The sequence below is a fragment of the Lycium barbarum genome, chromosome 5 (assembly GCF_019175385.1).
Source record: "Lycium barbarum isolate Lr01 chromosome 5, ASM1917538v2, whole genome shotgun sequence".
Classification (NCBI taxonomy): Eukaryota; Viridiplantae; Streptophyta; class Magnoliopsida; order Solanales; family Solanaceae; genus Lycium; species Lycium barbarum.
Genome location: NC_083341.1, coordinates 20,107,879 through 20,119,157, shown reverse-complemented (window position 1 = coordinate 20,119,157; position 11,279 = coordinate 20,107,879). Strand labels below are relative to the sequence as shown.

Here is an 11,279-nt window from a genome sequence, read left to right as displayed (position 1 = left end):
TGCTAAATCTGTCCATTTCCTCCAGTTGGTCCTTATATTGCTTACATCTGTCCCCTAAGAATTTCAATGGACCAGATTAATTTATTTAACTAAATGATTTTAACCATGGGCAATCATTCTCTCCCTTATCACTCTCGCCATTTTCTCCCTTGATCCACAGTCACCATTTTACTCGTTGAACCATAACACCATGTCATCTACAATTTTTTTTGCAAAGCAAATCCAGTTATTGTTGGAAATTTGAGTTTGGATGGCGGGTCTCCCATGTGGACTAACCCGACCCATTTACAATGGATAATTTGAAGAATTTAATTACTTGGGAAGTTACAAGGAAGTTATTTCACAAAATAACTTCGGCACTACTAGTTTTACGTGCATAGGCTATGTGATGACTATAACTTCCTGGAACTTCTACTCTCAAGAATGAGGCTCTCTCTTCCTTCTTGTATGGAGAAATTTTTTCTCTTATTCTCCACGCAAAAACACACATGGAAAGACATCTAGTTTGTGGTAATTAAACTTCATTTTCTAGTGAATCGAAGTTCGACTTGGGGTAATTTTTTTCGGTGGTGAGTTCAACGATCTTCCGCTGCGCTAAAAGGTACACAATGTTGTTCTCTCCTCTCTATTTATTCTTACATTGGTATCAGAGCCAGGTTAATTTGTTGCCAGTCTACATCTTGTTCCTTGAAAAATATGTGTTTGGAAACACTATGAAGAATGAATTATTTTTGCTAGAAATATTTTTTGGTTTCTGAAAACGTACTGTATTTTTCTCTTTATAGATCACTTGTCAAAAATCTCGGCATGAAATATATATTTTCAGAATCTCCTCGTTTAGGGCTTTCTGTGGATATATTACACTTCAAAAACGGATTAATAACGAGTGAGATATGATTATTTGAAGTTGTGCTGAAATTTACAGTTTTTTTTTTTTGTATAAATGACTGCGAACTGTGATTTGTTTTCTGTATATTGCACAATCATATTTACATGGTTTAATATATATATACTTATCAAAAATGGCCTTACAACGAGTGATGTATGATTTTTTTGAAGTTACGCATCTTGAAATTCTGAAAATTTCACAGTTATTTCCGCGAATTGCTTTCTTGAAAAGTATGGATTGAAATAAACAAAAATTGCAGCAATTTGTTCTTGCTTCTGTTACCGCTGCAGTATGTTCTTGTTTAAATCACTAAAAGAAGAAACTCGAACAGTATGCATCATTTGATCTCCGCAACACATATATATTGGTGTGCTTTTGTCTTTCAATTTTTTGTTTAAGAAAGTTTATTTGCAGAGAACTAAGTGTTTGATTTTTACTCTCACGTGCCATAAAGCAAATAAGGATCTTTGGTGATTCTTACTGTAAAGCTCAATAAATGAACCAAACGAGAATTTGTTTTATATGGATAATTAAAAAACATAAAATTGGTACATGTTTCCTATAATCACAGAACGGTAATAATTTTGTTTATGCATATATTCTTGGCCTGTGATAATGAGAATTGGCCAGTATACCACTCATTATTTCTTGAAGTGAAAGGACTTACTCCAAGCCTTTGTCATTTCTTTTACTGATGTGGTCCTGAAAGGGTCGAGAATATATTAAATAAGAATATGACTCTTAAACTTAATCTCTTCTTCAAGTAATTGGGACATATGTTGTCACATTGAATTGCTATCACCATTCTAACTATTTTTGTTTCCGTTTCACACATGGTTGGACGGGAACGAGCTCAAAACTTCAAGTGCGAGTGGTTCTAAAAGTTGAGCAAGGGAAAGCGTTGAAGAGTGTGTCATCAGAGGACTATTATCAGTAATGATTCCAATTCTGAAACCGTTGAACTTAATGTTCCGAGGGCGGTAGAAAGAATCTTTAGAGATGAATAGCTTTGGGAAGGGAAGAGAGAAGAAAAAAGTGGACCTTTCTGCTACGTTATCGTATTTGCCTATTTGGGGCAAAATTAGCAGAATTGATAACTCATTATTTATGGGTTGAATTTTGGATTGTTTTTGTCCCTATTGAGAGATTCTCTCTTAGAGTATTAGGGCGAAGATTGGATAATATTCATCATGTGTATGGTCCAAATTAGCCCATTTGGGTATACACTCTGGTGCTTGAAGCCAAGTGGGTGGAGAAAAAGGACATAGAAGCTAAGCTTAAAAAGTCTTGGATTCTAAAGACATGGCCTATGCCTCTTTTTGTTTTTCAACCTTCTCCGGTAGACAAGCTAGCTAAGACTTTGGCTGAATGAGTTGAAAATATTTTCAATGAATGTGTTATTTGTCATGTCTGTTATATTTTCTACTAATTGGTTTGTACTGGAGAGTGTTGTAAGAGGATAAGACTTGAAGAATCTGTGTGATTCTAGTCACAAATGTAATTTGGTACATACTCAATTTTGATTAATCATTTGGATAGTAGATGATGATTGAAAATTAAATGACCTTTCGATTCTACACTACATGTGAAGTCATTATGGAATTGATTTTCTTGAGTATGGATATCACATGCATAATTGATGAGTACTACTTGCATGATTGTCTCTCATTAAAGACCATGGCTTCAAAAGTATAATTGCTGATCTGAATAAGGGTGATAAGTCGAACGACAAAAATCGTGATACATGGAGCAGTAAGATATGATTTGTATTGGAAAAGCAAGATGCTTTAAAGAGTATAAACCTCGTGATGTATCACCTAGAGGAGGGTAACACTGCCTAATATAGAAGAGATCTTGGTACTTACATGTGGAATTATTGTAAGTTCAGTTGTTAATGATCCCATCTATGATGTAAAATATATTCTACTGTTCATGCCATGTAGGCACACTTATACGATATATACGGCAGTGCAATTTTGACTAGCCTTAGACAACTAACAATCAAGTTTGGCACATAGAAGAAGTGAATTGCTTATCGTGTCAACCAACACCAAAGGGTGATGTCTGAAATGATTGTTCAACTTAAAAGTGTTGGTCATGTTCTATTGGATGAGCAGTAAGGGTAGGCAGTGATCCGATCTCTTCCCAATATCTGAGAATCTTTAAAAGCTAACCTGACCCATAATGATGACATCAAAACAATTATTATTGTTGTCCATCATGTGGAGCTTGAAGATGAGCGGCTCGGTGTAGCTAAACCGATATCTAATTCTTATGTGTCAAATCAAGTGGTATTAAAACTTCCAGACTTCAAGCAGAAGAAATTTAGCAAAGGTTCAAGGAGACCGGAGGTGGATTCTCCATGGAAAGAAACCTAATGAACTCCAACAAGAAAAAGTGGCATTACAAGAAGAAAGATAAAAGTAAGTGTAGTACTGCCACTGCCAACATTTGTTCTTCTTGTATTAGGTTTCTCTTCAGCAATAATGTTGTGAAAATTACTCTAAAAAATGTCTTCTATGGTTCAGGATACCTTTATGATGGTTTCTTAGTGTAAATTGTAATCCTTTCACTTGTGACTGTTATGTGTACTAATATATTATGACATGCTATTCGAGTAATAAAGATGTTGTTATTACATGGCATTTGTTACATAGCATGCAAGATCGGGTCACATTGGGCAAGACAGAATGATTTGGTTGGCTAAGAAAGGACATTTAGGTTCTTTCTCCAAAATCAACATGACAACTTGTGAACATTACCTTGTCGGAAAGATTACATACAAACCATTTGGGAAGGCTAAAGGAGCTGACTTCTTATTGCAATTAATCCATTCAGACGTCTGTAATTCAATAATGTGAAGGCTAGGTCTGTTGTGTTTTTTGCATTATGTTTGTCGATGATTTCACGCACTTTGATTATGTCTATTTGATTTCTCATAAATCTGAAGCACTTGAATGCTTTAGAAGATATATGAATGAAGTTGAGAACCAATTAGAAGACGTGAATATCGATCAAGACAATATGACAAATATGTAATGAAAAAGGAATTACCAGGCAGTTAACTATTCCTTACCCACCTCAATAGAATGGTGTAGCGGAAAGGAGGAATAGAACACTATTGGACATGACAAAGGTCCATGATGGCGCAAGAAAATTTACCTTTCTCTTTCTGGGGAGATGCGTTATTGACTGCGGCCTACATATTAAATAAAGTGCCTTCTAAATCAATTACTTCCACTTCTTATGAGCTATGGACTGATCAGAACTAAACCTGAATGATCTGCGAACTTGGGTTGTGCTACATGTGTAAAAGATCATTTTAGCAAGTTTGGTATACTGGGTCAAAAGGCAAGAATGTATCTTTATAAGAAACTTTGAACACTCCAAAGGGTATGTGTTCAATGGTGATTAAAGGATGAAAGTGTTACTGAAACGAAATCACGAGACGTTATGTTCCTGGAAAATGATTTTCTAAAGTAGGGCGATATAATGAATGGGGAGCCCCTTTATGAAATGTTGAATTCAGATAGTTAGCTAATGTCTTCTGACACATTTGATAATCAAATTGATCAAGATATTGTGCTTGATCCGAGTGGGAGTGGGAGTTCTCAATCCCGAAAATCTTTTTAATTAATCTGAATTTCAATTACATAAGAGTACCAAAAAAAAGGTATACCTAATCAATCTTATGGGATTGAAGATTACGTTTTCTTGGTATCCGCCACAGGATTGGATGAGCCTAATTCTTTGACTGAGGCTTTAGCGAGCCTTGAAAAGATGAGTGGATGAAAGCAATGAAAGAAGTATTAAAGTCCATGAGAACCAACAAAGTCTGGGATCTGGTTGACCTTCCTCCCAACGTAGAGCTACTGGGAACAAATGGGTTCTCAAAGTTAAATGCAAAGCGGATGGGTTAATAGAAAGATGCAAGGCACGATTGGTGGAAAAAAGTTTTACTCAAGAAGCTCGGATAAATTATGAGGAAACATTTTCACCAGTTGTGAAGTTTTCCTCAATTCACTTACTATTGGCTATTGTTGCTCGTTTAGATCTTGAATTACACCAAATGGACATAAAAACAGTTTTTTTTTTCTCAAATGGAGAACTAAACGAGGAAAACAACTTGTAGGTTTCATTGTTAAAGGCCAAGAACATATCGTCTGTAAATTGAAAAGATCTATTTACAGCCTGAAGCAGTCTTCAAGGCAATGGTATTTGAATTTCACAATGAGGTTATCTCATATGATTTTATCATGATCAATAAAGACCGTTGCATCTATGTGAAAAATTCCAATGGAATGTTTGTAATTTTTTCCTTTTTACGTGGATGATATATTATTAGCCGAAAATAATTTGGAGGTTTGACTTTCAAAGTCATTTGACATGGGAGAAGCAGACCATATATTGGGTGTTAAGATCAAAATAGATCATTCCAAGAAATTTTTGAGTTTGTCTCAAGAATCATACATAAAGAAAAATTTTGGAACTCTTTCGAATGAATAGTTGCTAACCCATAGATACTCCTATAGCAAGAGGTGAAACTTTGAGCCTTGATATGTGTCCAGAGACTGAAAAAGAAAAAGAAGACATGTCTCGAATTCCATATTCTAGTGTTGTCTGGAGCTTGATATACGCTATGACGTGTACTCGTCCGGACATTTGTTATGTCGTAGGTCTGGTTAGCGAGTATCAGTCCAATCCTGGAAGAGATCATTGGAAAGCTGTGAAGAGGATCTTTCGATACCTGAAAGGAATTGTTGATTATTCACTATGTTATAGTGGAAATGATTTACACTTGATAGGGTATACAGATGTTGATTGGAGTGGTGACCAGAACGATAGAAAATCCACATCCGGCTATGCTTTCTTACTTAATGGTTGTGTTATTTCATGGAAAAGTAAGAAACAAACTTGCACGACTCTTTCAACTATGGAAGCTGGGTTCGTGGCTTTTGCATCTGTAGTACAAGAAATTGTTTGCTTAAGGATTCTTTGAGCATTTTTGTATTGCGAAGAACTCTCAAAATTCAATAATTTTATATTATGATAGTCACGAGGAGAGAGGAGAGAGGAGAGAGGAGAGAGGAGAGAGAACTGTTGATAACCATAGTTAATGTTATTTGGTTAATGTGGTCCATCAAAAAATTAAAGAGACGTGTGTAATTCATGTAGTGTAGGACTGGAGGAACTGGACAGATCTAGCACAGGAGGGGAGCCTCCTCCGGTTATTAGGCAATGCGACGTACTTCTTATATCCCGTGCCTACAAAATAAAATGAACCAAGCAACAAGTGATCAAAATTCAATCATGATGAATACGAAAGAGAACTTTCTATTCCAAATCGCAAGCATGTCAAAGGGTCAAGGTACAAACTAATACATTCCCATTGTCAAAACTGTTGAACAAGTTATAGGTGATATTTGTTACCTTCAGATTCATTAGTTAACTATACTATATATCAGATATGCGATAATTAAATATAACTCCTTTAGCCATTCAAGATAGGATCACAGAGAGTTATACAATTGTCCACGTACCACAACTAGATAACCGTAAAGAGCAATTATTATATTGACTTTCTAATTCAATTACACCCAAGTAAATTTCTACTTCTTTGTGATATTTCCCAGTGAAGAATTTTAATCAACAAACAAGATAGACACCAAAAGAGAATTACCTTACATGAGAACAAAATACGAAATGTCTCCCCTCGCTCCCTTCCTCTTCTTCACAGCCATATGCCACTTATGAGATCCCATCTACAAAAAGGCCAATGCTCTAAGTTAACAACAGATCCTGGTAAAACACTAGAAATTTCAGTAGTTTCATGTGGTGAACTTCCATCGATCGATGAAGCAACAGCAAATGCGTAAGGTAATATGGCACGACATTATAAAACGTAGATACAAATATGCTATTGGTTCGAGAGATGAGTCTGTAAGCGATAGACCTACCCTGACGCAATCATCAGTGATGAAATAAAAAGGGCTGCATCCCAACGGGGTGTGACATAAGCGACCTACTCTGATGCAATCATCAGTGACTTTAACTCAAAACCTATAAATTATACAAAAACAACTTTACCGTTGCTCCAACTTCCATGGCTCACCTTCCCGCACCTCTTTTCTATCTAGAAATAACTAAGCACTCTAATTTAATTAGAGTTGTTCTTTTTAGAGAACTAGCAGGATGAATAGCATCTTTTTCTCTTTGTTTTGGGCTTATTACAAGTTGGGCCAAGTTGTTCCAACTCAGGTACACACCAAAGGGTCATTTGCACTTTTGGCCCTATTTTGTAATGGTCTTTAATTTTTTTCCCTCAAGACAAATAACCGTTTCGCGGGCATAAGATAATATTTTCGCATCATAATAACTCATAATTTATGGCCGCATGACTTAAGAACTTATGCCTACCAGGCATAAGTTTGATTGCTAAAGGGAAAAAATAAAATACCAGCCCATTCAAATTTTGTATATAGCTTCCTATAACGTGTTCCCAATTAATGACTTTTAACCTCACCCTTCAAAAGATAACTACTAAATATTTTCATATTTTAAATTGAAGTTTCAAATGAATTTTTAATGGCGGTTCTACAAAACTTTCTTCAAATGTTCTCCAAAAGTTAGAAGGTATTTATGAAAGAGGTTCAGTTAATGAAGTTTGGCAGAGAAGATCATAAGAAGGAGGATGAATAGAGCAAAAGAGAATGGAGATTACTTCGCTGAAGATTGCTTTTTCTCGGGTCTTTTGCATATTGTATACCGATGGTAATTTTTTGTTAAAAAATAGTGAGTGGTAGTCTAAAGCTAAGCGGCAATAAATATATATGCTTTATTTTTCTTTCAGAAACAATATCTCTACCTCCCAAGGTAGAAGTAACGTCTGCGTGCACTCTACACTCCACAGACACCACTTATGGGATTATACTCGTTATGTTGTAGTAGTTGTACTTTTTTTGGTATATTTCTGTAAAGTTCCTATTTATTCATTTAGTGAGAGTATATGTTTCAGAACAAATCAAGTAAGAAAGAGAGTATATGTTTCAGAACAAATCAAGTAAGACAAACTTTCTTCCAATCATAAGCACATTATTGCATGTGAAACTTTCTGGTCACGGACGCTCAAGTCTTTGTTTTTTGCGCCTTTTTCTCAAAAACTTTTACCTCTCGTATGCACGACCTTTATAATATGTTGATCACGTCGCGAAGACTTTTCCAGCATTAATTTTGATAATTTCTGGATGGAATATAATACTTCCTGCATAGTGATTACAAATAATAAAAAATAACTCCCAAGTTAGAGCTGCATGTGCTTGCATGCGTCACTTGAGTTTGCGTCATGACTAACCCTTCCCCTATATATATTGAAGCAAAAGTTGATAACTTGATATATATAGATCAGCATCATATCAGAGCAATAAAAGAAAGATGGTAAGTTATTCTTTTCATTTATATTAGTAATTCTTACTACAACAAGGTCTTGTGATTACTTTCATTTTCGGAATTTTATTTGATTCTTGAAAATTGTCTCGAACGTATTGAGGAATATGAATAAATTCTTCAACGTTTGCATCGAATGGAGTAGCCTGTTTGAACAAGAGTCAAAAGTGTTTATTTTCTTTAAAAGGTGCTTTTTTAAAGATAATTTAGGTGTTTTGACTATGATTTCAGCAAAAAATAAGTGATTTTGAGTAGTAACAAAAAATATTTTTCAGAAGCTAAACAAGGTAGCTTTTCTTCAAAAGCACCTTTGGGACCTTAGCTTGGCCAAAGACAAGTTGATGCTCTAATATTGCAAAAGTATTTTTCAAATTGATTTCCAAACACAAACTTATTTTTTCTCAATAGTATTTTTTCGAAAAGCACTTTTGACAAAATTTACTTTTTAAAATAAGCAGATTTTGTATACTTGACCAAACAAGCTACTAGTGATCTGACAAATAAGTCAGTTAAGAGTTCTTTGATTACAGTTTCATTGAGTAAAATAAACTACTACCTAATATGCTTCTTGATCTATATATAATGTCATTAATCAGAGTGAGTGGATCGACGCAACAAAGCTTTCAATTACATGGATGGACACTCCTGAACATTATTGGACATGGAATTATCTTCCAGAATCTGGGTATATCTCTCTCTTTTTGTACTCTTAAAAGGTGTTTGATATATATGATTAAAAGCTTATCAGACCAGTTTAAAAGAATTTTTTGACTTATATAGAGTATGGAATCAGAAGTGTAGAGGGTTTCTTCGAGGCTTGAGAGATGAAATAGATAGGATTTCACAAGTTTTTTTTTTTTTTTTGGGTAAACACCATCAGTGAACTTTTAAATCAAATGGGCTCATAATCCGTTATACACATAGTGACATCATAAGTTTGGTATCTTTAATTATAATGTGTTGGTATGGAGGAAAATATATTTTGATGGTTTCACCCACCTCAAACCCTTCAATAAAAAATGTTTTCTGATTTTACCGTGTTTAATTGGGACAAATATAATGTTTATATATTTTCTTTAGGAGTACATTTTCCTCTAATTTTTTTTTTTTGGAAAATACTTCCCTTACAAGAGGAGGGAAGTCATTTTCCATTACTCTCCCATGTCATTTCCAATTGTTGGTTTCCATCCATCCCCAACTCTTCAATCCCGTCTATGGCTAATGCATCTATATATGGCTCACTTAAATATTTCTTGCATGCACAGATGTGACGTGGCTGAGCTTCATCGCGTTTGTTTTCTTAATATCGTTGGAAAGATAGACTCAAAACGACTTACTCGAAAGACTAGTTTTGGGGCATATCTAGTGTTCAAGTTGAATGATCAACAACAAAACCTTGAACGAGCCATTGCATCAGTGAGATTTGTTAAGGAAAAGGCAAAGGGCACTGATGGTGAGGGTTACACTGTTTTCATCACAAAGTCAAAGGAACACGGAGAACATGGCATATTCCCACACCTTCGAGCCGATGAGTGGATGGAAATAAAGCTTGGTGAATTTTTCAACAACTTAGGTGAAGATGGTGAAGTTGAAATGACGTTGATGGAAACCAGCAACGATAAATGGAAATCTGGTCTCATCGTTAAGGGCATTGACATTCGTCCAAATTAAATATTGGGGATCAGTTTGATATTATAAACCTAATTACTGGCATGGATACATCTACAGCCAGTGGGGCCTTTATTTCTATTCTGCATGCATGTTGTGGTGTTTCTCTTTTTCTATTGATTTCATGTTTTATCAGTTGTACTCTCTCTATGCTTGCTAAGAGAGTGAGCAGCTTGTTGTACGTTTGGTTGATCTTTTGTAACTCATTTCTAAGTCAAAATCAGAGGTTCTGTGATTTCTACTAGTAGATGGTGTTTTGTTTTGATTCGATCAATAAATTACTAAAACATATAAATAAAACAGGAAAACTTAAAGGAATTTAAAGAACAATGGTTGTTTTATGCATCTATACAACACAAGAAGGGAGGTGAATTCTGTCTAGTTGTTGCACGTAGAAAAAATAAGGAATTAAATTGTGAGCACGTAAGCTTTTATGTGGAAAAGCTTAAAAACTGGTGAACATAAATTATGATAAAAGTGATAGAAAATACCTAAGCATCATATGATGTTAGTAAAGGGTTGTTAAATGCAAAGAATAAGTTCCATGAATATCTAAATTATTGTGATAAAAAATGATTCTTGGTTGTTTTTGGATATCCAAACTAAACTACCTTTCACAACAGAAGATCTCCTCCTTCCGTTTCTATTTGTTTGTCTGGTATTGACTTGGCACAGAGTTTAAAAAAGTAAATAAGACTGTTGAATCTTGTGGACTTAAACATGTTGAATGTACCAAAGTGCTCTTTAATCTTGTGGTCATAAACATGTCATGTGGAAAATAATAATTAAAGAGCTGCAAAAAAAGGAAAAAGACATTCTTTTTAAAATGAACAAAAAAGAAAAGTAAGACAAATAAATTGAAAAGGAGGTAATAAACTCCCAAATGCCCAATATATCATTTGTTACTCGAATATGATTACAGGGGGGCAAAAAAAGAGGATACTATTTCATGTGAAATAATAACAGGAGTGTCTCCCACCCAAAATAATGTTCAATGAGCACTCTGCGTGTGTTTGTGGTGTCGCGGTGTTGCTCCCATTTAGTGATCCTTTTGGGTTGTTAGGGATGGGGCTCATCTCCAGTGCTAGATCTGTCCATTTGCTCCAGTTGGTCCTTATATTGCTTACATCTATCCCCTAAGAATTTCAATGGACCATATTAATTTATTTAACTAAATGATTTTAACCATGGTCAATCATTCTCTCTCTTATCACTCTCGCCATTTTCTCCCTTGATCCACAGTCTCCATTTTACTCCTTGAATCATAACACCATGTCAT

At 34.9% G+C, this 11,279-nt stretch overlaps 1 protein-coding gene across 1 annotated transcript; it reads left to right on the top strand.

The window, feature by feature from the left end:
* The first annotated feature begins 8,914 nt into the window (after window positions 1–8,914).
* On the top strand, window positions 8,915–10,241 carry LOC132642366 (F-box protein PP2-B11-like). Its single transcript, XM_060359594.1, has 2 exons — window positions 8,915–9,017; window positions 9,598–10,241. Exons 1-2 carry the CDS (start codon window positions 8,968–8,970, stop codon window positions 10,001–10,003), a joined length of 456 nt encoding a protein of 151 aa, XP_060215577.1. The 5' UTR covers window positions 8,915–8,967; the 3' UTR covers window positions 10,004–10,241.
* Window positions 10,242–11,279: the final 1,038 nt, after the last annotated feature.